The 27,114-nt window shown below is 38.8% G+C and overlaps 1 protein-coding gene across 1 annotated transcript; it reads left to right on the top strand.

Annotated features, from left to right (window-relative positions):
* The first annotated feature begins 212 nt into the window (after window positions 1-212).
* LOC128515963 (zinc finger protein 850-like) lies at window positions 213-27,114 on the top strand. The gene is made up of 5 exons (XM_053490257.1): window positions 213-355; window positions 1,151-1,393; window positions 1,535-1,692; window positions 1,779-1,867; window positions 25,424-27,114. The coding sequence occupies exons 4-5, from the start codon at window positions 1,805-1,807 to the stop codon at window positions 27,020-27,022; spliced, it is 1,662 nt and encodes a 553-aa protein (XP_053346232.1). The 5' UTR covers window positions 213-355; window positions 1,151-1,393; window positions 1,535-1,692; window positions 1,779-1,804; the 3' UTR covers window positions 27,023-27,114.

Genomic DNA, 27,114 nt, shown 5'->3' on the forward strand with positions numbered 1-27,114 from the left:
TAAACTTCAGAAGTAGCTTCTTTGGCCACAGACATTTTTTTGTATCATATGAATAACATAGAAAAATGATAAAATAAGCACTAATACTGTGTTTTAGATGACTGTACTGTATGTTTCTTCTTATCTGCACTTAGATCCACTAGGGGGCAGTAATGTACCTATAACCTGTCTGCCAGCAGGCAAAAAAAAAAAAGCTTAAAAAAGGAGAAGACGAAGAAAGCTTTCAATTCGTCATCCATGATGTAACTGCAGGATCTCAAACCCTTGCTTGGACTCAGAACTTCTTGTTGTGAAGTCGCGCTTCTGTCTCTCCGCGAGATTCGAACCTGAGACATTCTGTGCAACATCACCAAAGGTGAGAGTTAAATAGAAACGTGAGCTGCTCAGATAACAGGTGTGAGACCGCACACTCGTTTGATCTCGGAGCGGGATGTAACATTTAGGAACCGAGCGCAACATTTCCCAGCGCTGCGTTCTGTATCAAGAGCGCTCGCGACACGCGCGTGGACATTAGAGCGCGGCTCGTTAGTGAGCTCAACCTCAGGGCGGTGTGTGTGCGCGCGCGTCTGGGGCTTCAGGGAAAACACAACCATCATCATCACAACCACCAGCACCAGGATTATATTTCTGTACCGGTATTACTGATGCGGTTTTATATAATCTAAAGTTTATGATCTGCGTGTAGTATAAAATAATCTATGGCTTTTTATGGCTGTGTGTTATTACTCACTGTTACTGATCTACTGATGTACTATTCACTACTCACTATTTTATACTACTATAATATAATCAGCCATGCTGATGTGAACAGTGTAGGAGATTATACACTAGCGTTTGTAGAAAGAGTTAAAAGTTTAAATCTAATAATAATCTGATGATCTTTAATGTAATCAGTGACATTATTATTATTTCAGGTTGAAGCCCACGTACAAGTCTGTCTGTCTGTACGGCAGAACTCTGAGGGAATCTACTTATATAAGATTATAATAATAGATATATAGTAATATATAGAAAATTTTTCTTTACTGTGCATATGACAATGAAACTTAGGACATTAACTCTCGTGAGCATCTTGAAAGTGTATTTAAAATAACTATTAAGGTTCAATAGTCTAAAGAAATAATAAAAATAATAATTTTCTGTTTTCCAGATGCATCACTGCTCAGAGTGTGGGAAAAGTTTTACTCAAAGTGGTCACTTAAAAATTCACCAGTGCGTTCACACAGGAGAGAAGCCCTACGACTGCTCACAGTGTGGGATAAGCTTTACAACAATGATTTTGCCTGGAATCCAGCCATAATTCTTCATACTGTAGGTCCCCCCAGATTGGGAGCTACAAGACACCAAAATACACAAAACAGTTTAAACAGATAATGTTAGCTAAGGTCTTATGGTGAGTAAATGGTCACTTGGCGAAAGTCTTAAAAAAGAAACATGTTTGCTTAAAAAAAAAAAAAAAAAAAAAACTTGTTTAAATGTTAACTTATTTGCTCACTGACTTAGTAATGTTCTGCTCCACACTCCAACCCAGTAGATGGTGGTAATGAACCATTAAACTGACTGTCAACCAACAATAGACTCAAAAGAAAAAAAAAAAAAAAAAACCTGCTGGGACATGGAGTTTGAAGTGAAAGAGCGCTTCTTTGTCCACACAGTTTTGAAGCTCTGATACTCTCCAGAACATCACTAAAAGTGAGTAAATGTGAAAATTACCACCTGATCTTCTCAGTTAACAGCTACTGCAGTTCTGGACTCATCAATCTGTGTTTTTTCTCCAGTCTCCTGATTCTTTACAGCTCTTAGAATGAAACCCAGGAGAAGCTCTTTAGGAAAATCTCCACACACTTTTGCTGATACTGGATCAAAGGTAAAGTTTACTTATCTGTCTTATTTCTCTTTATTGTTTTACACACAGAGAATTTATTTATTGTTTACTGAGGACAACACTCTTTATGAGCCCTTAAGATTTAATAAAGTAAGTGTATAACTGTGTGTGGTGGCTCAGGTTGTTGAGGCTCTGGGTTGCTGATTGATGGATTGGGGGTTTGATTCCCACCACCAGATTAACATTGAGTATTGTTGGGTCCTTGGTTAACACTACCAAGTTAACACTGCACCCCATACAAACAAGTATGCTGTAGAATAATTTCTGCTGTAGAATAATTTAGTTAATCTGGCTATGAAGAATCAAGTATACCCAGCATGGATATATAAACTGTATTAGCTAGTGTGTTTGATGTGTATACACAGGAATGTGCCACATATGGTGTACATGTACGAACTATGGTGTTAAACGTGTGTGTAGTGGAATGTAACTGAAAATGGTTAAGTAAGCTGAACCTAGACATTGTGGCCCCATCTGTTGTATGCTCAAGGGGGGAGGGGGGCTCCTAATAGGACACAGCTGTTGGGGAAACGTGTAGGAATGTACAATCTAAAAAATAAAACTGTGTTGTACTGAATTCTTTTTGGGAAACTTTTTACAATTAAGAATATAATAATTATTGTAATATTAAAAATGTAAAAGTTAAAAAATCATGTAAAATATACTTCATGAATTGAGTAAAGTCAGTAAAAAATTAAATAGATCTAAGTACATTTAGTCTATTGAATAAATATAATTGAAATGCAAGGTAGAAGAAACTAAAAACTAGACTGTTATTTTAAAAACTAATGCTACATTTACTAAATGATTTACCTAAATTTAATTCGTATTGCTCTATTACAGAATTAATACGTTACTTAATTTTTTAAATTATATTTACCCTTTACTCAAGGGATATTTTAATTGAGGTTAATGCATCTAATGACATCAAATTATAAACAAAGAAACAATACGCACATTACCATTTTTATGAAACATTTATTTGTCAAATTTGGCCAGACATGAAGTTTAAACTTAACCTGGTTTACTTTGCAAATGACATTTAACAAGATCACGTATACATACTGATCTACAAGTGTTGCTCAAGTCAAAGTGGGATTGGTGATAAAAATCCTCTGGATCATATGGGAGTAATTTTTATTTGATTTCATGTGATTTTACTTTTAAGGAATAAAAGGTACCCCATCTTGATATAATCAACTTTTACTGTAATTAGCAGATCTGATATGTTTGTGCATATCTGAGCATATAGGGCCCTTGGAATGTGCTTGCACATAAAATCTGAGCTATACATTGAGGCACCTAGAATGGAGAAGCTTTATGAAACCCAGATGTTAAAGATGACATCATCTCTTGTAGAATGGATCCTATTGTGGAGGAATGGGTATATAATGGGGAAGCGGTCGAGAGAAAGTGTGGCTCTGCAGACCTTCCCGGCTTTGTTGATCAACCAATAAAACTCGTTATCTTCTGAAGCCAAAGCACATTTTTTAATTTTTTAGCCCATACGAATAGTGATTTGGAATGAGTGATGAATGTAGTTCTTGAGACTAATCAGCATAATTACTCTATTCTTAAATATTTAGATTAAATGTATCATAAATATTAAGTGCTTGTTAAAATATAATTCAGTCAGTCAAATGCTAACTTCTATTTTTGAATTAAACTTAAATTATAGCATAAATTTAAGACATAATTAATAGTTTTTTAGGCAGTTATGTAAATACGTCTAACTCAAACAATCGTGATTTTTTAAAAATTATTATTATTATTATTATTATTATTATTAAGATACCATAATCATTTAATTATTGTGAAATGTAAAGCAGTTGCTTTGCAGACCAACTCAGACTGTGCTTGCTTTACTTGCTTTATAATAAAAGCTGTAATCTTCAAGAAACAAAACCAGAGACTTAGAGTGATCTCTACATCAATGCATACCCCTTGGATAAAAACTACAAAAGCCCAAAAAAAAAATAAATTACTGCATGGTCCTGATGTTTTTATTAGTTTTGTATGTCAGCGCCCACACTTTGAGCCCTTGAGATTGTTAATAAAGTAACTGCTGGCACTGTGTGTGGTGGCTCAGGCGGTTGAGGCTCTGGGTGGCTGATTGGAGGGTTGATGACCCTTTTGATGACCTGCAATAATTCAGCACTTTTTCCAAATTTGTGTAAATTTCAAATCTTTACCAATATAGTATCTAATACATTTCACTTATTTACACAGAGCACAAACTGGGCTTTAATAATGTGGCTGATGTTAATATTTGAGATTCATGTGCAACATTTAAATTTATGTCACATATAGGAAAATACAAATTCAAACTCTAGCAGAACAAAACAGATTGTTTTGAACACAGAACTGAGTTTGTGGAAGTTTTGCATGTGTGTCCATAGCAAAACACCTAAATTATAACACTCAAAAAGACCTTTTATTTGGGGTAAAATGATTGATGTGCCTAATTTTTGTCAGCAGAGTCTCTGTTTCACTGAATAATCCACAACTTTTCATGAATATGTAAGAGATATTCACACCTGGATCAGGTGATGCCAGGTTTCCCCAGGACTCCTATAGATGTCTCAACTGTTCACACCTACACACCCAGATTCCTCACACAAAAACAGGGTTCACTGAGGCCAGGGATAGAAACAAAAATAAAGCACTCTTTCTGAAACATTCATTAAAACGCAATTCTTATGTGCACTATGTTATAGTATATTAGCACTATGTTATAATATATTTGTTAGAATTATTTTATATATAAAGGAGTTATTTCTACTCTCTTGCTCTCTTACTCATAGATCTGATATTAACGTGTTAAATATTCCCTGCTGCTATCTTCCTGTCTCCTCTTGCATCTGTTCTTATGTCTCTCTCTCTCCGTCTCTCTCTATTTCCCTCTGTCTCTTCCCCCCTCTCCCCCTAACCCGAGCCAACATCTTGTGATTCTTCTCTGAATGGACACCTCTCTATCTTCCTCTCCTTTGATTCTTTAGGATCTCACCAGAACAGTTACAATGGTTCATGTTCTTTGTAGTAACATGTGTCTATGGCACATGCGTTTGGTTAAACATATAAAAACCCCATCTTTTGCTGTTAATAAACAGAGACCTTTCTCACAGGCAACGTGTGTGTGTTTGACTGAGTCTCTCCTGGCGCCAGATAAGCTTACAGAAGCACAGTGGACAGACAGAGCAACTTGCTTCTTCTACTACACAACTTTAAAAACTTTACAATATTACAATTAAAATAAATCTGCTCGCATTAGGCTTTCATCTGTCTTTTGATCAAAATGCTTCCTTCTACAATGTGATAGCACGTGTCGATGTGAGCAGCTTTATTTCTGTCATAATATACTCAGATTTACATTTAGGCATTTGGCAGACGCTCTTATCCAGAGCAACTTACAAAAAGTGCTTAAAGTTTACATCATTGGATACATACTTACACTGGGTAAACTAGGTTAATAACAAAGTCCCATTAGTCCAACACAACTGGGAAGATTTTTTAATTTTTTTTGGCGGGGGAAAGCGGGGGGTTAATCCAAGTATTGGAGAAACAAATGCTTCTTGAGTCGTCGTTTAAAGATAGTCAGCGTCTCTGCTGTACGGACATCTAGAGGAAGTTCATTACACCACCTAGGTGCCAGAACAGAAAAGAGCCTGGATGAATGCCGCTCTCGATCCCTGAGAGATGGTGGGATGAGGCGAGCAGTGCTGGAGGATTGGAGGGAATGTGGTGCAGTGTGTGGTATAATTAGAGCAGAGAGGTAAGTGGGTGCTGGGCAATTTTTAGCTTTGTAGGCAGCTAAAATTTGAATTTGATGTTGGCAGCTACAGGAAGCCAGTGCAGGGAGCAGAGGAGTGGGGTGATGTGGGAGAACTTGGGAAGGTTAAAAACGAGACGTGCTGCTGCATTCTGGATCAATTGCAGAGGACGAATTGTGGACAGAGGCAGGCCTGCCAGAAATTCAATTCAATTCAATTTATTTGTCTAGCGCTTTTAACGATTTACATCATCACAAAGCAGCTTTACACAATCAAAAGAACTAAGTTTGTATGAAATGTGAATGTGTATGAATCAAAATAATATGATTGTCCCTGATTGTCCCTGATGAGCAAGCCTAGGACGATGGCGACAGTGGCAAGGAAAAACTCCCTGAGATGGTAATAGGAAGAAACCTTGAGAGGAACCAGACTCAACAGGGAACCCATCCTCATCTGGGTGAAAACAGATAGCAGGAATTGATGTGCATAATAATATGCGAGACTGGAAGTTCAATATAAGAGGAGATGTGTAAGATTAAAGTCCAGTTTGTTCCTGGAGGCTCAGGTACACTGTAAACCCTAATAAGTTCACAGAACTCAAAAATTATTTTGTAACAGATTACACAAAAGTATTTAAGTGATGTTTTTAAATGTTTTAAGTTTACATAAAATAAAAATTACATTTACATTTGCCTTAAATTATCTCAATGCTATCTTATAATTATTGATATTCCTCAACTTATAATTGGGGAGTAATTCACTAATAATTTTCAATATTTTTCAACTCATATAATGTGGAAAATACACTTAAAATTTTCAATAATTTTTAACTCAAAACGTGGGAAATGCACTCAAAATTTTTTAAAGTGAAATACTGATGTCGGCCCACTACACAATTATAATCAGCTAATATTGTAAGAAAACATGAAAGTGACACAACAGTGGCAATTTAACAACTTTTTTTATTCAACACAATGTGCTTTTTAAAAGGCACAAATTAAAGTAGCTCAGTCAAAACAAAGTGCTTGTCATAAAGTAAATCAAAAGGAAAAGGAAATGACTCCATAAAAAAAATCTGTTTTAAATTAAGTGTTAATAGTTCCATATTCTGGTAGTAAACATTGCTACAGAGTATATATTCAGTATTTTGGGTCTCCATCTCACATTATGATAAAAACTCACAAAGGATTCATGATAAAATTTAATAAGATTCTAAGTATAATCCATCCTCAACAGCAATGACAACTATTAGAATGTGAAAAAGTTTAACACTGTTTTTAAATGTTTTGGCACTTACGGTTCCTTGAAAAACACAAATATCATTCAAATAAAATACTGGTTTCTACTGTGCCGTACTTCAACTGGCAACATCAAGGTAGTGCATCAAGGTAGGCATTAGGCAACAGAACATTAAACATGTATAGTGCACGAATTGAACAGTCGTTTCCCACGTTATTTTGTACAAAAAACTTTAGCAACACGTCAATGTTGTGAATTATTAACAATCAGTGTATTAAAATCTGAGGTAGAACAGGCAAATAGTCACATCCTAAATTTGAGGTAGAAGAGGCAAATGATATTTGTAAAAAGGGGAACAAGAACAAACAAACAAAAAAAAAAACTTCAATACTCAGCTCAACAAATCCATTCTGAATGATTCACTCACTGAACAAATCATTCTTTAGCGTCAGCAGACGCCCTTTCAGTGGTTTGTTGTCCTCAAGACACACCACAACTTTTTGAATAAATGTGAATGTAAGTTCAAGATTCTTTGGGTACTGTAGGTCTAGTGCATAGATGTACCCAAAGAGCAGGAGAAATGAGTCAGCCAAATTTGTGGGACCACTCACAAGTATTTCATCCTCCACGACAATACAGATGCTCTCAGGGCTGAGGAGGGACGCATCAGTAGTGTCATCCATGACGACTGTCAGGAGAGCCAATGGAGTGTCAGTGAGGTCTGGACCATCTGCTGACTATAAAACACAAATAATACAAGAATGAATTTAGCCCCTCAAAAATACAAATCATGCTAATGATGTCACTTAGCATTTAGACTGCAACTAAGCTACATGTTTAAACTATTTTCTGTACATATTGCTTATATCTTATGTTAGTTTCACACCCATCGGTTAACACTTTTTGAGTACTGGAATGCTTTATACTTACCTCTTCATAATTTCTACATGTCAGTTTGTAGAATAACAACTCAAGTGAACTTCATAAACAGGTCCTGGGGGGTATTCCAAAAGGAAGTTCAACATACTCTGAGCCTAACCCTGAACTCTGAGTTGACTTACCCTGTGAAGTGAAACTCTGAGTTTTCAGTTCCAGAACAGCTGATCTGAGTTAGGTAAGTCGACTCTGAGTATGTCAACTCTGAGTTGAGCCTGTGCCTGACGATTAGTAAAAAGCCATCATAAATAGAGCTCCAATACTGTGATCGACCATGGCAACAGGGGAGAAAACAGGAAGCAGATATTTTCTGGCCGCCGCCATAATAAAAATCACTGACAGTTTTAAATGCCGTCGTCTTTTTACTTTGAATGTAACATCACTTTCTTTTATATTAGCCTTTGAGGAAGTGGTTAAATGTTATTCAGTGTTTTATTTAATTAAATTTTAGGCTGTTTTATTTAATTTGAATTGGCTGAAAATGAAATATAAAATTTTTTTCACATTGGCTCCTCACTTTTGTTTTTATTTGTCATATTAAAGTAAATGTTTATTCAGTAGATATTTTAACTTGTAGTAGCTTTTACCACCAACAGATGCTGTTTAACACACATCTGTGTCCTAACATCCTGCTGAGTAGATAAACATAAAGTGCTGCTCATCTCCACCACGTCCGACAGAGGGTCCTGAACTGAAAACTCAAGAGTCTCACTTTATAGGGTAAGTTAACTCAGAGTTCAGGGTTGAGCTCAGTGTTTGTTGAACCTACTTTCTGGAATAGCCCTCTGGAATGATTAACTCAGAGTTTTTCTTATCTCAGGGTTCACTCTAAGTTTTCACCTAACCTGCTTTTTGGAATACCCCACTTGTTCTCCTAGAGATCTTTGAGTGATGTTATATGTTTCAGCTGACTGGATAGCTAGGCAAAGGGATCGATAGTGAGGCCAGTACACTTACGCTGCAGGTCCTGAAGAACTTGGAGGCATCTTCACGCAAATAGACAGGAAGTGCACGAAGGACGAGGGCCCGTCTCATATTTATATCACGTTGTTCCTAGATGGACAAAAAATATCCATTACAATAGTAATTACACAAATGCAGAGCAAACACTTAAAAAAAAAATCTAAGTGTTAAATTGCTTCATATTCTGATGGTGGGCATTGCTATAGATGGTAGATACAGTATTTTGGGTCACCATTTCTTCAGTAAAACATTTTTCCAATAAATAATTTTCTATTGTAAATACTTAAATAACTCAAAGGAAAAAACTCAAAACTGTAAACAAGATTTTTACAAAAACAGTAGTTATTTGGACTTCTTTAAACTGAAGCTGATAAAGTATATTTTTAAGGTACCTCTTTCTGATAGAATACATCTTGTCAAGACATTTATCTCTGATGAGATTGACAATGTTGTGTTCATGCCATAAACACTTAACCTCTCAACCAAATCACACTCTGGCTTCTTACAGTTGTCCGCAAACATTCTATTAATAATCTGTTTCTGAATCATGCAAAGTTAAAACTTCACCTGAAAGTCATAAATCCTTATGAGCTTGGCTAGCTCCTGCGCTATCTTGCCAGTCTTGGTGGCCTTGTCTCTGAACAAGGTGATGAGTTTAGGCGTGTGTCTGTCCAGCTCCTTGTAGAATTGATTGCGCAGGTTAATGTTGTTGATTCGGTGGAACTCTGCAAACACCTGTACATAGACAGAATTACACAGAAATGTAAAAAGATGAATCAGGAACAGAAATGTAAATGTATTTTGAGAAGTTTTCAGTTGGCAGGTAGCAAAACCAAGGGCAATTCTATTAGGGATGAGTCAGAACCAAAGTCAAAATAGAAAGTTAATTGTCTTTTTTTTTTATTTTTTTATTTAAAACAGGCCGTGTAATGTTATCTAAAGGAAAACTAATAATAAACCTCTGTGTATATATATATATATATATATGTATATATATATATATTTTTTTTTTTTTTTGTTTACGGTGAATGGCAAAAATATGTTACAGCGTGATGTGTTGTCAACTTTTACATTTGCTTTTTGGTGAATTTATTGAAAATTTTTTAATATTCATTTAAATATTGGAAAAATTTATCATGTTCAAAGTGGACATGCTTAAGAGTCATGTTGATTAATTGCTCTCAACAGGGAGAACACTAAAATAAAAAAAAATATATTTATTTTTTTACCTGTGACTCCATAAGTAGGGCTGGCCATCTGCTCATGACATCTCTCACCCGTGGAGCTACAAGAGCTCCAACGATTTCTTGGCGACGAAGAGCATAGGATGTGTTCATGAGCTTGCCTATTACTAATTGGTTTCTCTCAGTCTTTTCGACTTCATGTATGATTTCTTCTCTCATTGTTTCCAGAGTGGCTGGGGTTTGATCCTTCGGTAGGTTAATGATGTAGTTGACCTCAGCTTTTCGAGCTTTCTTTATGTTTTGATGGGGGTGATCTTTGTCGGGGTTGTTTCGGCTCCGCCTCCCTGTGTTGATGGCTACTTCTGCAACCCCAGCTTTGGCCAGATTGTTACGGTAAGACGCAACCTTATACCCTATGTGACGTTTCCATCCCAACTCCCCGTCTTCACCAGTCGTCATTCTGAGACATGGATGAGCTGTAATCAAAGCTTTAGCAGCCATTGCCAATTCCTTTTCATGTGGGTATGGTTTAAAACTGTAGATCGTTTCTGCCATTTTTTTAAGGATTTCACTCTTATGTGACCTCTTTAACTTCAGCAATTTTCCTGATTCTTCATAAACATGATTTCCTTCTTCTAGAATATGCTCTATTTCATAACCAAAACCAGGAACAACAAAGTGATCAGGCCAACTCTTCTGCCGCTGTAATGCATGTGGGAGTATGTCTGTGTCAGAAGATGCAGTAGATGAGGTGTCACCTTCAGGTCTGACGACTCTCAACGTGCCCTTTTCTGGTAACTCCTTGATGTCCACCAGTAAACAAAGCTCACCATCAAAGTCCGGATCCTCATAGTGCAGGCTAAAGTCCTCATCCAATCTCGGCTTGAACCTTTCTTGCATTATTTCTTTCAGCTCCTTCACTGACTTTGGTCGCTCAAGTAGAGTAAGTTTCAGGGCGGTGTCTCGTGCAACATACACACGTAGCACATGCTTCTGGGCAGCAGCCATCTTTTGGTTCCTAAAGACAGAAACACATTCATTTTCATGGAGAGTGAAGGGGACACACACAACATTTACATGTCCACAGACCAACTGGTCCACACAGCTCCAAGAGAATGTTAGTTATCTGTTTACGTCCTTCAACAAACCTTCAGTTTAATAATATGAAACGTTTGGGTGTCAAGATCAATCTTCCATCTATGTTGTAAGCACAGAGAGGTGTTTTGTCATTTAGCTCTGATGGGGTGTGAACAGTCAAATTGTTTGGGAAAAGTTCATAGGATCTCAGGTGTTCAATGTAGTGTGTTGTGTGCTCTTGGCAAAGAAAGACAATTGTACCGTTAACCAGGAGAACCTTTTGAATTCTACAGTAATTAGGCAGTCCTCCCTCTTGTCCCACAGACAAAAACATTCCTACATCATAATCAGTTCCATCAATGCAGACCTTTGATGTACTGTAAATAAAATGGCTTGCTGTTATTTGTTCAATGTATGTCTTGGCGACATTTGGAAGCATTGATACCAGTACAGAAGAGACATTTGATGTTTGCTGGTGAGGTTTAAAGAATCCTGAGGCACTGAGGTGGTATGCTACCATGTATTGATGCCTGTCTGCAAGTGTTTTTAACACATTTTTAAAGTTGTGTGTGTCGTGCACAACTCTCTTAAAAAAACGGTGTTTACCCTCAAACCTCATCGTCCACAAGTGTACAAGGGGCCCAAAACGGCGTACAAGGTCAGGATAGTGTTCAACGTAGTGATGCTTAGGACGGAGTTTGAAATCTGGAAAAGCTTCCTTCAGCATCTCTTTATGATCCTGTATCTTAGATTGTAAATACTGGATGGACTCCTCTGTGAATTCTGAGCACAGCGATAACTCTACTACCTCTTTTAAGTCCATTAGCACAGTCCATGCTTCATCCTCTTCAGGAACTGCATTCCCAATAATTAAAGGGAGCAGTCTAAGCAATGTGGCATTTTCATGGCCATTACCTCCAATGCTTTTCTTTACAGCGAAGGACTGTGGTATTTTATGAGGTTTTTCAAGCTTGTCTGTGTGCTGGTACGGAAACGATAGAATTCTCTCATTCAAAAATTCAAGGGTGAAGTATTTGTGACGGATCATCTCTCCGATACACAGGGCGAGCTCTACAGGCATAATGCCCTCAAAAAGATCGTGGAGGGCATCAGGTGGAAAGCCAGTGACGGTATGAAAATGTTCTAGATGCTGGCTCAGGACACAATCTGCCTGAACACCATTCTGACTCTGACTTTCCCCATGCATTACAGCAGGCACATCACTATTATGGCTGTCTTTTGTTCTAAGACTGAACTCGCCACTTGCAACTTCATGAGTCTGAAGTTGAGCTTGTGTTGCTGTGCAGAATCTGCAAAAATATTCGGCTCTAAAAGACTTTGAAAAGCCTGCCAAATCATGGGCTGCAAGATTGTCAGACACCACACACATGACTGTTCCTTGAACTACCTTACCAATAGACTCGATGAATACCCCATCTTGTTCAAGGGTACGGAGGTCTCTCAACAAAGGACCAAGTGCTTTTTCATAGCCAAATGTCTGTATGTCAGCCAATTTACATAAAGCTGCAAGCTGAATCACATGAAGGGCTGATCGGTATTTACTGGGAAGATCAGCAAGCGTCCAATATACTGAACATATTTTGTGTATTTTGCGTGACGTGCCAAGTGGATTGGCTATTTCCAAATCATCAATGTACAAAATGAGTGGAATCTTTAACTCATCTGAAGACAAGAATGTGTTCTCTTTGAAGTACAAACCATCTTGGTGGCTTACATAATGACCGTTTTGTGCCACTTTTGTTTCCTTAAGTTTGTCCAGAATATCTGTATGATTGAAGATTTTTTGTATCATCTCAAGAATGGGAACATGCACTGCTGTGTGTCCTGGCTGTAGCAAATACTGTACAGGCTTTACTACAGGATAATTATTTTCGAAGAAGGTTTTCCTTCTCTTGGTTGAGGATAACTGCTTCCCCTTAGCTGTGGCACTAATAATAACATTACTGTCCATAACAGTACTGACAACCTCATTTAGAAGTGTTTCACTGACAGTGATGTCATGACTCTGTAAGACCTCTCTAATGTCATGTTTGACTATCGGTTGGGACAAGGAAAATATCTGAGTCAAATGTTCAACTATTTCCTGAGATGCCATGTCAGATACATGAAGAATAGATTGCATCTTTAGGAATAATGATGCCAAGTTATGGTTCAACTGGGCTCTTAAAGTGTCTGTGTCACACTGACTGTTTACCTCATTGAGGTCAAATGTGTCCGCAGACCCTGCACTGTGACTTTCAGCAAGTTCCCCAAGACTTTCCGCTGCAACTACAACTAGGGCACTATCTTTGTCTGCCAATACGACACATTCACCAAAGTCTGAATCACCACCATGTTCTCTACTTTTGTGTGCATTAAACGCAGAGTAGCTATTTGTTCTGTAATTACAGTTCTTGAATGGGCATGCTACCATCTCATGACTTCGTAAATGACTTCTCAAATGACCAAATAAAATTTCCTCAGAAAAGGGCTGCTTCAAGTTACACAAAGGACATGTAAAAACAACACATTCCCCTTCAGTTGGATCTACTCTACGTGTATCATTATGAGATCTTGACAGATGAGCTTTCATTGCTCCGAATGATGGAAAAGTACAAATACAACTGTCATAGAAACATGGCAGGGGGGACACTCTTGAATATTGGCTATGCAGTACAGTATAGTGCCAAAATAATTGCCCGCGGGTATTTGATGTTGCAGAACACAACTTGCACTTCCACTCCATTGGGCCAACTTCAGCCTGCAATTTAAATATTTTCAATGAAAGTCTAAACCAAGTTAAACTTTAAGATAAAATGTGTGTCAAATATATCAAAAACATTCACTGTACACTTAATTTTAGTAAAAATGAAAATGTTAAAAGATGAGCAATTTAGTTATTAACAAGCAAAGCATCAAAGTTGTGTGCTTATAGATCTGCTATTTCTGTTTTTGTTTTAATAATAAGTATTAACCCTCCTGTTACCCTAAAATCCGCTAACAGCTTTTTTCCAGTGGGGCCATGTTGACCCCAGCAAGTGAAACCTCCAGAATATGACTTTTTGACTAAAATTGTGTCAGGTTATTTATACCTTTGTTGACTTGTTAAATAGGCCTTTTAAATAAACTGACCCTTAATGCAACTGGTCACAAAAAGGGTAGAGGACATAAAAAAAAATATCATGTTAATTTTATGTTTGCAGAGTTGTCCTCATTAAATTAGGAAAAGTCATTAAATCTAAAGCCCAAAAAATAATGTTAATCATATTTTTACAGGTGTTAAACATCGCATTTGGTTATATTGACTCCGAGGGTAACAGGAGGGTTAATAAAGGGTTCAAGTGATCAACTGTGGACCCCACAGCTGAGATAAAAGCATTTAAAGAAATAGCAAAGTAATCACTGTGGAAACACATAAAATAAAACCAATTGTTAATAACACTCTTTCATAATACATCCTACCTGAACTGTTAAAATGATTTCAAGATGATCTCACAACCACACACTTGAGCCTACGAAGAAATACAAACACAAGTCTGGTTAGCATCATAACAACACTCTGACATTATGTTATTTAGCATTGTTCGTTTCACGCTAGCTCACACATACACACAGCTCGACAACGTAAAATACGGACACTTATTAAAATACGTATACTCACAGTACTCGCATGCATTACCGGCGAACAGAGATACCAACAACAACCGGCAGAAACCGGAAAGCAGGGATAAAGTTATGCTTCTGGCCCTCGCCAGAGAATTTAGACTTGTGGACCCAACTCCACCATCAGAATCCCGGGCAAACATGCATTATGGGAAATGTAGTTCATACAGGAAACCCGCTGATAACGTTTCACCGTTGTAAGACGTATCTGTCACATTCAACAACTTCTAAAGTTACATTTACTTGGATTTGTAAACTTATTACAAAAAAAATCACTGTGCACATTGGACAGATGTATTCTCAGTTCCAAATTTAAGACTATTTATCGAAATTCAATAATAAAATAAAAACCTTATACCCCTATCTCACCTTCACGGTTTTGCGCGGTGGCCATAAGTACGGTTCATCATGATTTACCGCGAGTTTTTGGCGCTGTGATTAAGTTTCCATCTTTCCGCGCGAAAAATTAAACATGTTTAAAAAAAATTTGCCAGTCCTCGCGGAAGCTTGCGGTCCTTACAGAACTTCGCGGAACGTTGGCGGGAAATCGCGGCGACTCGCGGTGCCTAACTCCGCATCTCACCGTCAGTCAAACCGCATAGGTGAGATAGGGGTATTAGCGTTACTTACCAAATCAGGGCTGATACTAAGACGGCGCTTAAGAAAACGATGGCAATAAGACTAACGAAAAAAACCGAAGTGGTGGTGGTTTGAAGCGGGGGAATAAATGTGCGCATTGCAAACAAACAAAAACAAATTAAACTGTGTTCCACATCTACGCGGGATGGCCAAGACTTCCCCACATCAAGGCAAAATCAAAATGGCTGACTCAGCTTTCCTGAGGGAGAGATAAGCCCCACCCACCAGTACTTTATGACGCTACTGTGTGGTTTCTAAACTTTTTGAGCGTTCCACACAAATTAGCTATAAAATATGGAGCCCTATTCAATTAAAGTGGCTTAAATCTCAACTGAGCTTAACACTTTATAGTTTGGTCAACTGCATAACGACATTTGACTGTTATGACCCTATTAGTTATGAGCTAGTACAACTGTTTGGGATTACAGTGTAGACTGTAAAAAATTTCAGTCCTGAACTATTGAGCGACTGAAGTTACAGGTCCTCAGAGAACAGCAGTCTGCATCAGTCGAGGACAGGACCACCTTCATGGAAAAGTGGAACCAACCCCAGTCACCACACGCATTCCAGGCAGACCACACGGGGGCATCCATGTGATAAGATCTCTAACCAGAAGCAGGACTCCAGGATGAGTTAGAGAGGTCCAGCGGGCAGAGGGGGTCTGGATCACTGGCTCGACAGAGAGATAGGTAGAGGAAAAAGAAGAGAGGGAGAGAGAGAGAGAGAGGGGAGAGCAGAAAAGAAGAGAGCAAAGAGATGGAGAAATAACAGTTAGGTATGGTCACAGTCGAACAATGTAAAAAGTGAATGTATATTTAGTGCAGAGTGCAAGCAGAGACTCCGGCAGGACTAGCTATGACAGCATAACTAAAAAGGGAGAGCCAGAAGGAAACACAAACATGAGGGCTTCCAGAGATGTAAGGCAACCAATCACCTCACCGTCAACAAACCTGAGTGATCAATGAGAGTGGGGAAGACAGCATCCAAACATACCAGTTCACCTAATACTCTACGTCCATGAGTCCCCCAGATCTGCTCCTTTACCTAAGGCTAATCTATTTATAAAAATGCTTGGCTAAATTAATAGGTTTTTAGCCTGGACTTAAACACTGAGACTGTGTCTGAGTCCCGAACACTATTTGAAAGACTATTCCATAACTTTGGGGCTTTGTAAGAAAAAGCTCTGCCCCCAGCTGTAGTTTTAATAATACGCGGTACTGACAAGCAGCCTGCATCCTTTGATCGAAGTAGGCGTGGCGGATTGTAAGACACTAGCAGTTCACTCAGATACTGCGGCGCGAGACCATTTAATGCTTTATACGTCAAGAGTAGTATTTTAAAATCGATACGAAATTTCACAGGAAGCCAGTGCAATGTAGATAAGATAGGGGTTATGTGCTCATATCTTCTGGTTCGAGTGAGGACTCTCGCTGCTGCATTTTGGACTAATTGAAGCTCGTTTAAGCACCTAGTTGAACAACCAGACAGTAAGGCGTTACAATAATCCAACCTAGACGTGATAAAAGCATGAACTAGTTTTTCTGCATCGTTTAGTGACAATATATTTCTTATCTTGGCAATATTTCTGAGGTGAAAGAATGCTATCCTGGTAATATTATCTACATGTGCTTCAAATGAAAGGCTTGAATCTATAATCACACCAAGGTCTTTTACTGTTGCACTTGATGGAACAGAAAGGCCATTTAAAATCACATTGTGATCAGAAAGCTTACTTCTAGCTGCTTGTGGTCCTATGACTAGAACTTCTGTCTTATCAGGATTAAGCAGAAGGAAATTAATTAGCATCCAATCTCTTATGTCCTGCACACATTGCTCAACTTTAGTAAGCTGGTTTTTCTCATCTGGTTTTGCTGAAACGTAAACTTGTGTGTCATCAGCATAACAATGAAAACTAATACCATGTTTACGAATTATGTTGCCTAGAGGAAGCATGTAAAGGGAAAAAAGCAGTGGGCCTAAAACAGAACCCTGTGGAACACCAAACTCAACTTGAGAACATGAGGATTGGTCACCATCTAAATCTACAAACTGATAACGATCAGTCAAATAGGATCTGAGCCACAAGAGGGCCGTTCCCTTAATTCCTACTACATTTTCTAATCTGTAAAGGAGAATATTATGATCAATAGTGTCAAAAGCTGCACTGAGGTCGAGTAACACAAGTATAGTGACACAACCCTGATCAGAGGCCACTAGGAGGTCATTTACTACTTTAACGAGTGCTGTCTCTGTGCTGTGATGAGGCCTAAATCCTGACTGATACAATTTATGTATGCTATTCCTATGTAGATATGAACATAGCTGTTGTGATACTACCTTTTCCAGAATTTTAGAGATAAACGGGAGGTTTGATATCGGCCTGTAATTGGAAAGCTGACGGGGGTCAAGGTCCGTTTTTTTGATTAGTGGTTTAATAACTGCTAATTTAAGGGATTTAGGAACATACCCACTGCTGAGTGAACAGTTAATTACTTTTAACAGGGGTTCTGTTATTGCTGGAACTATCTGCTTGAGAAAATGTGTCGGTATCGGATCTAATTCACAGGTTGACGATTTTGAAGAGGAGATGAGTGAAATTAGTTCACTCGCTTCAAGGGGAGTAAAGTATTCTAGGTTCTGATGTGATGTGATTAATTTATCATCTGTATCACTTAAATTGTCTGGTTTTAAAGCCTGAATTTTTTGCCTAATATTTATGATTTTGTTATTGAAAAAGTTCATGAAATCCTCACTACTGTATGTTGTTGTTGTGGAGATTACTGCAGTGGTCTTGTTTTTAGTTATTTTAGCTATGGTATTAAATAAAAATCTAGGATTATTTTTGTTATTTTCTATAAGAGTGGAGAGATACATTGACCTAGCAGCACTGAGAGCTCTTCTATAGTTCAGGATGCTCTCCTTCCATGCTATTTGGAAAACTAACAATTTAGTTTGACGCCATTTGCGTTCTAATTTCTGAGCGGTTTGTTTTAGAGTGCGTGTGTGATCGTTATACCAAGGAGCAAGTTTCTTATCTCTAATCATTTTTCTTTTAACTGGAGCTACATTATCTAAGCTATGACGAAGTGTTGACTCTAGATATTCGGTCGCTTGATCGAGTTCTGTGAAATCAGATGGCGATCCAATCAAAGTTGATAACTCTGGAAGATTATCGATAAAGCTCTGTGTGGTATTTGATGTGAATGTACGTTTAAGGTGGTAGCGCGGCGCTGTGCGTACATTATTACTATGAGATACTTTAATCGAGAGAAGACAGTGATCTGATATAACTTCAGACTGTGGAATTGTAATTATGTTTCTTATACTCACTCCGAAGGATAATATTAAGTCCAAAGTGTGACCTGCTTTATGAGTGGGTCCTACTGCACACTGATTTACTCCTACTGAGTCCAGTATGGACATAAATGCTGCTCTCAGAGGGTCTTCTGGATTCTCAAAATGAATATTAAAATTTCCAGCAATTAACGCTTTGTCTACGGAAACAACAAGGTTTGAAAGGAAATCTGCAAATTCACAGAGAAATTCAGAGTACGGCCCTGGAGGTCTGTAAATGATGATTAGCGGAATCGTCTGAGCTGACTTTATGTTACTAAAGAGAATTTCAAATGCATTAAATTTAAATCTGTGTTTTTGTACGATAGCCAGATTATCGTTGTAAATAACTGCGACGCCTCCTCCTCTACCAGTTAACCGAGGCTGGTGTATGTAGCTGTATCCAGGAGGACTAGCTTCATTTAGAGCTACAGACTCGTCCTGTTTAATCCAGGTTTCAGTTAAACATAATATATCAAACTCCTGGTCTGTGATAGTTTCGTTAATAATAACTGCTTTAGATGCGAGAGATCTAATATTTAACAGTCCTAGCTTCAGATCAGAGGTGCCGACTGCGCATTCAGTATGATCTGAGTTTGTAATATCTATGTTAATTAAATTATTAAAACAGACTTTCTGAGTCTTTCTAAATTTGTTTTTAGCTCGGGGAACAGACACAGTCTCAATACAGTGAACCCTGGGTGACGACTCTATGCAGCTAGCAGACGGTTGGTTTAGCCTGTCTGTCTGCTCCCTGGCCTGGGCTCTGGATTGTCACCGATTAACTAGGCCTTTTCTGAGACTATGAGCTATACTACAAGAAATGAGAGCAGCACCTTCACGAGTGGGATGGACACCGTCCCGCCCTAACAGGCCAGCTTTGCCCTCAAAGGTCTTCCAATTATCTATGAAGCCCACGTTGTTTTCGGAGCACCACCTGGACATCCAGCGGTTCAGCGACCATAACCTGCTGTAAGTTATGTCACCACGTCTCATTGGGATGGGACCAGAGCATACTACTCCATCGGACATCGCCTTCGCTAATTTAAACACCTCTATAAAGTTACTCTTACTAACCTCTGACTGACGAAGGCGTATATCGTTAGCTCCAGCATGTACCACTATCTTTGAGAACCTGTTCTGTCCTAGAGCCCTGAGATTACCTGCTAAATGAGAGAAATGAGTTGCAGTGGTCCAGTCTTGAAATAACAAGGGATTGAACAAGCACCTGAGTAGCCTGTGAAGAAAGAAATGGGCGAATTCTTCTGATATTGTAAATAAGAAATCTACAAGAGCGAGTAAGGTTAGCGATGTGTGGGGAAAATGACAGATGATTGTCCAAGGTTACCCTAAGATTGCAGGCAGTGGCTGAAGGAGTAATTTGGTTGTTGTCCAGGGATATCACAAGGTCTTGACCTAGGGATGAGTCACAAGGGATAAACAACAGTTTTCTCGGTTTTACTGAGATTGAGCTTCAGCAGATGAGCAGCCATCCAGGATGAGATGTCTGCCAGACATGCTGAGATCTGGGTGGAAACCTTAGTGTCAGAGGGAGGAAAGGAGAGAACAAGTTGGGTGTCATCTGCATAACAATGGTATGAAAATCCATGCAATGATATGACCTTACCAAGAGACCGAGTATAGAGGGAGAACAGAAGAGGACCAAGTACTGAGCCCTGCGGGACACCAGTAGAGAGTCTATGTGGGGCAGATGTAGATCTCCTCCATGTTACCTCATATGACCTATCTTCTAGATAGGAAGCAGATCACAAAGAGTGGCAACTTCTGCAAAGCAGATGAAATGTAACATCAATAATAGTACCACAGAAAAACAAAAAGCACAAATATATACCACTGAATAAATTTTGTCTTTTGCAAAATTGAAAAGCAAAGTGAAAGTACATGCCAATGTCAGCAGCTTTATTTCAGCCATAAATCCACAACCACATTCCAGTCATTTGTGGGCAAATAATTATTCAATGCTGGACACAACCAGCAAAAAATTATTTTTTATTTGTTATTAAGAAAAAAGAGACTGAAACGCTTCATGTGGTTTCATGTGATGAGCCATTTTTTTCACTTAAAGGTTTTTTTTAATTTGTTTCTTTATTCAAGCCCATTCTGTTCTGTTGGACATGGGCATGCATAAGTACATCACTTCCCTCGTAAAACCATATACAGTTGCAAAAAAAAGTATGTGAACACTTTGGGATTATGTGGAGTTTTACATGAGTTGGTCATAAAATGTGCTCTGAACTTCATAAACAATGACTGAATTGTCTGAAAGTCACAACAATAGGAAAACACAGTCTGCTTAAAATACTACAACACAAACATTATATGTTTTCGTGTTTTTATTGAACATAACATGTAAACATTCACAGTGCAGGGTGGAAAAAAATGAACCTTTGGACTTAACTGGTTGATCCTCCTTTGGCAGGAATAACCTCAACCAAACGTTTCCTGTAGTTGCAGATCAGACCTGCACAACGATCTGGAGTAATTTTGGACCACTCCTCTTCACAAAACTGTTTCAGTGTAGCAATATTTTTAGGAGTGTTGTAGCAAGAGAGGGATTCACACCAGACAGCATTTTAATCGGGTTGAGGTCAGGACTCTGACTGGGCCACTCCAGAAGGCGCATTTTGTTCTGTTGAAGCCATTCTTATGCTTTGGGTTATTGTCCTGTTGCATTACCCATCCTCTGCGGAGCTTCAGTTGGCGGACAGATGGTCCTACGTTTTTCTGCAAAATGTCTTGACAAACTCTGGATTTCATTTTTATCATTTTGATCAGTGGCAACAATCTGTCCAGGTCCTGAGGCAGCAAGGCAGCAAAGCAGCCCCAGCAAATGCTCCCTCTGGCATGTTTTACAGTGGGGATGAGGTTTTGATGTTGGTGTGCTGTGCCTTTTTTTCTCCACACATAATTTTGGGTGTTTTTTCCAAACAACTAAATTTTGGTTTCATCTGTTGGTCATTGGTCATCATCAAGAAAAGAAAGGATGATCATTTTATTAAATCCAAAAGAAAGTTGGGAAGATGAAATGCATCAGAAGAAACAGGAGAGATAAGCCTGTAGTAACAAGGCTCAGATTTGGACATACCAGACTAAACAGCACACTACTCGTTATAGGCAAACACAATACAGGTTAATGTAACTATTGCGGTCAAGAAGAGACACTAAAGCACGCCAGTGCTATGTAACAGAGAGAAGGGAACTAACTAAAAACCTAAGTAAACACTCAGGGCATGAGAGCCATCGAAATATATTACAGTTCCTTAGAATTACCAATATAATTAAGAGAACATGATTTATTCATTTTATTTTTATTATATTTAAATAATAGATTAAAGGATGCAACCAACCCCTGATACATACTCCTTACCAGTTGGTGGCACTAATGCACAATTTCGTTGTTTTCCGACCGCCAACAAAACAAGAAAAAAGAAGAAGAAGCCATTAAGATGCACGTGGTGTTTGTTTAGAAAGATGAATGTGCCGTTTACTAAGGTGGGTGTAAAATTTACCAAGTGGTAACAGACATATTTCAGCCAGAGTAAGTTTACATACTTTGTGTATATCCCTAAGGTCTGTCAGTACTAGAAACTAATGCTATCTGATACTAATCACGGTTAGCATAATCGCATGCTAATTACTAACATTGACTGTAGAGGTGATAACGGTGGATGTTGTTACTCATGGTTAGTGTGGTGATTGTGTAAAATACTCTGTGTTGATGAAATCAGCTTAAGTGTTAAGTGATTTGAATGTACAAGGACTGATGGCTGTCTTTCATGTTGGTAGAGGAAAGAACAGTTTTTTTTTTTTTTTTCTTGGATTTTGGTGTGGGTTCCTGGCACAATCATCGCCCTGCAGGACTGCTGGTCTTCTGATTGCTAGTCTCTAGTTGCTGCTGGTTACTAGCTGTCACTGAGTTCTCTTCTGTCATGTCTCCCATCACCCTTCGCCTGGGCTCGTCTTTAACTACCTCGCTCACAGAATTTCATCTAAGATTTTATGGACAACTGACATGAGAACCCTCTTAGCATGTGCATTATTTGTTTGGTGCTCGTTTGGCAAGTGAAGCGGCCACACGGTTTTAGGCCTCCACAATCCCAAACCACATTTTAGGCCTGCACTGTTATTGTTATTTAATTTAGACTTATTTTATTTATTAAGACTTGTTAATGTTAGTGTGTTACAGACTGAGTGCATGGATATGAAATATATGTTCATATTATATGTTAACGTTGTGTAGGTAATGAGTTGTGTGTGAAACCTGAGTTGCCAGTGATTTCTTTTTTTTTTTTTTTTGACCAAAGTATATCTTAATATATAACACCAACAGATTTCTTTAGATATAAACAGTATATCCAGTGACTGTTTGTTTATTGGGGTTAACCACAGCAGATCATATAGCTACTATTGAGTTTGGTACAAATTAAAACAGCATATTCTTAGTGGGTGGAAAATGATCAATATAATCCTACTAAGTGGAGGCACCATCACTTCTCTTATATATTGTAGTGTATTCAAAAGTATAGAAGCAATTATGTTTGCCTGTTAACAGTAACCAAGTAAGCACAGTTAAATTAGAACTACTGTTCTGAATGTTCTTTGCAAATAAAGGTGATATCGACATTAATTAGTTAGTAAACTAGTAACCAGTGTAAGGATTTATCCAATGCCGAGTAACTGTAAACTGTAAAATCTGAATAAGAGCATCTGCTAAATGTACAGTGGTGTGAAAAACTAGTTGCCCCCTTCCTGATTTCTTATTCTTTTGCATGTTTGTCACACTTAAATGTTTCTGCTCATCAAAAACCGTTAACTATTAGTCAAAGATAACATAATTAAACACAAAATGCAGTTTTTAAATGAAGGTTTACGTTATTAAGGGAGAAAAAAAACTCCAAATCTACATGCTCTGTGTGAAAAAGTGATTGCCCCCCCTTGTTAAAAAATTACTTAACTGTGGTTTATCACACCTGAGTTCAATTTCTGTAGTCACCCCCAGGAGGCCTGATTACTGCCACACCTGTTTCAATCAAGTAATCACTTAAATAGGAGCTACCTGACACAGAGAAGTAGACCAAAAGCACCTCAAAAGCTAGACAGCATGCCAAGATCCAAAGAAATTCAGGAACAAATGAGAAAAAAAGTAATTGAGATCTATCAGTCTGGTAAAGGTTATAAAGCCATTTTCTAAAGCTTTGGGACTTCAGCGAACCACAGTGAGAGCCATTATCCACAAATGGCAAAAACATGGAACAGTGGTAAACGTTCCCAGGAGTGGCCGGCCGACCAAAATTACCCCAAGAGCACAGAGACAACTCATCCGAGAGGCCACAAAAGACCCTAAGACAACATCTAAAGAATTGCAGGCCTCAAAAATTCACTTGCCTCAATTAAGGTCAGTGTTCACGACTCCACCATAAGAAAGAGACAGGGCAAAAACGGCCTGCATGGCAGATTTCCAAGGTGCAAACCACTTTTAAGCAAAAAGAACAGTAAGGCTCATCTCAATTTTGCTAAAAAACATGTGGGCCAACGAGACAAAAGTAGAACTTTTTGAAAGGTGCGTGTCCTGTTACATCTGGCATAAAAGTTCAAAGGATTTTCAGCACTGCAGAAAAAAAACATCATACCAACAGTAAAATATGGTGGTGGTAGTGTGATGGTCTGGGGTTGTTTTGCTGCTTTAGGACCTGGAAGGCTTGCTGTGATAGATGGAACCATGAATTCTACTTTCTACCAAAAAATCCTGAAGGAGAATGTCCGGCCATCTGTTCGTCAACTCAAGCTGAAGCGATCTTGGGTGCTGCAGCAGGACAATGACCCAAAACACACCAGCAAATCCACCTCTGAATGGCTGAAGAAAAACAAAATGAAGACTTTGGAGTGGCCTAGTCAAAGTCCTGACCTGAATCCTATTGAGATGTTGTGGCATGACCTTAAAAAGGCGGTTCATGCTAGAAAACCCTCAAATAAAGCTGAATTACAACAATTCTGCAAAGATGAGTGGGCCAAAATTCCTCCAAAGCGCTGTAAAAGACTTGTTGCAAGTTATCGCAAACACTTGATTGCAGTTATTGCTGCTAAGGGTGGCCCAACCAGTTATTGGGTTTAGGGGGCAATTACTTTTTCACACAGGGCCATGTACAGTAGGTTTGGATTTTTTTCTCCCTAAATAATAAAAAACATCATTTAAAAACTGCATTTTGTGTTTACTTGTGTTATCTTTGACTAATAGTTAATTGTGTTTGATGATCAGAAACATTTTGTGTGAGAAACATGCAAAAGAATGAGAAATCAGGAAGGGGGCAAATAGTTTTTCACACCACTGTAAATGCTAATCACTACATCACTGTGCCACCCTCACTGCGTCAGTGAGGGGTAAAATAATTGTTGCAGCAGTAAAATTATCAATCACTGTAGCTGCTATACAATTAAAGATTCTGCTTATTTAAAGCTGAACCTCGACTTCTTTTGTGGGACCAGGTAGTGTATATTTGTATTTACCTACAGGTGAAAATACTATTATAGTATATTAATAACTATATATAATATAACTATAATAATATTTTATGGTCCAGTGAAATGACAAGGTTATAGTATCTATTAGAGAAGATGTTTCGATTAACAATATGTGGTAAAAAGAAAATATATTTGGGTAAAACATGTACATTATTTAGTTATGTTAATTCATCTCTTTTTTTAATGTTTTTCAGATGTACCACTGCGCAGATTGTGGAAAGGGTTTTACCCGAAATAATTCTCTCAAGATGCACCAGCGCATTCACACAGGAGAGAGGCCGTATCACTGTAAACAGTGTGGGAAGAGTTTTACCCAAAACATTCATCTCCAAAAACACCAGCGCATTCACACAGGAGAGAGGCCATATCACTGTGAACAGTGTGGGAAGAGTTTTGCGCAAGACAGTCATCTCCAAATACACCAGCGCCTTCACACAGGAGACAGGCCGTATCACTGTGAACAGTGTGGGAAGAGTTGTACTACTCCGACTAATCTCAAGTGGCACCAGCACATTCACACAGGAGGAAAGCCGTATCACTGTGAACAGTGTGGAAAGAGTTTTACCCAAGACAGTCATCTGCAAATACACCAGCGCATCCACACAGGAGAGAGGCCGTATCACTGTGGAGAGTGTGAGAAGAGTTTTACTTCTCATACTGGTCTCAAGCAGCACCAGCGCTTTCACACAGGAGAGAGGCCGTATCACTGTCAACAGTGTGGAAAAAGTTTTACTTCTCATACTGGTCTCAAGCTGCACGAGCGCATTCACACAGGAGAGAGGCCGTATCACTGTGCAGATTGTGGAAAGGGTTTTACCCAAAATAGTGCTCTCAAAAGTCACCAGCGCATTCACACAGGAGAGAGGCCGTATCACTGTAAGCAGTGTGGTAAGAGTTTTACTTCACAGACTGGTCTCAAGCAGCACAAGCGCATTCACACAGGAGAGACGCTGCATCACTATGAACAGTGTGGGAAGAGTTTTACTTCTGAGACTGGTCTCAAGCAGCACCAGCGCATTCACGCAGAAGAGAGGCCGTACCACTGTGCAGATTGTGGAAAGAGTTTTACCCAAAATAGTTTTCTCAAAATTCACCAGCGCATTCACACAGGAGAGAGGCCGTATCACTGTGAACAGTGTGGGAAGAGTTTTTATTCTCAGAATATTTTCAAGCGGCACCAGCGCATTCACACAGGAGAGAGGCCGTACCACTGTGCAGATTGCGGAAAGGGTTTTACCCGAAATAGTTCTCTCAAAATTCACCAGCGCATTCACACAGGAGAAAAGCCGTATCACTGTAAACAGTGTGGGAAGAGTTTTTATTCTCCGACTACTCTCAAGCAGCACCAGTGTATTCACACAGGAGAGACGCCGTATCACTGTGCACAGTGTGGAAAGAGTTTTACCCAAGACAGTCATCTCCAAATACACCAGCGCATTCACACAGGAGAGAGGCCGTATCACTGTGGAGAGTGTAAGAAGAGTTTTACTTCTCAGACTGGTCTCAAGCGGCACCAGCGCATTCACACAGGAGAGAGGCCGTATCACTGTGAACAGTGTGGGAAGAGTTTTACCCAAGACTGTCATCTCCAAATACACCAGCGCATTCACACAGGAGAGAGGCCGTATCACTGTGCAGATTGTGGAAAGCGTTTTACCCAAAATAGTTCTCTCAAAACTCACCAGCGCATTCACACAGAAAAGCCGTATCACTGTAAACAGTGTGGGAAGAGTTTTAATTCTCCGACTACTCTCAAGCACCACCAGTGCATTCACACAGGAGAGAGGCCGTAACACTGTAAACAATGTGGGAAGAGTTTTACCCAAGACAGTCATCTCCAAATACACCACAGGAGAAAGGCGGCATCACTGTGAACAGTGTGGGA

Source organism: Clarias gariepinus, chromosome 28 (assembly GCF_024256425.1).
Source record: "Clarias gariepinus isolate MV-2021 ecotype Netherlands chromosome 28, CGAR_prim_01v2, whole genome shotgun sequence".
NCBI lineage: Eukaryota > Metazoa > Chordata > Actinopteri > Siluriformes > Clariidae > Clarias > Clarias gariepinus.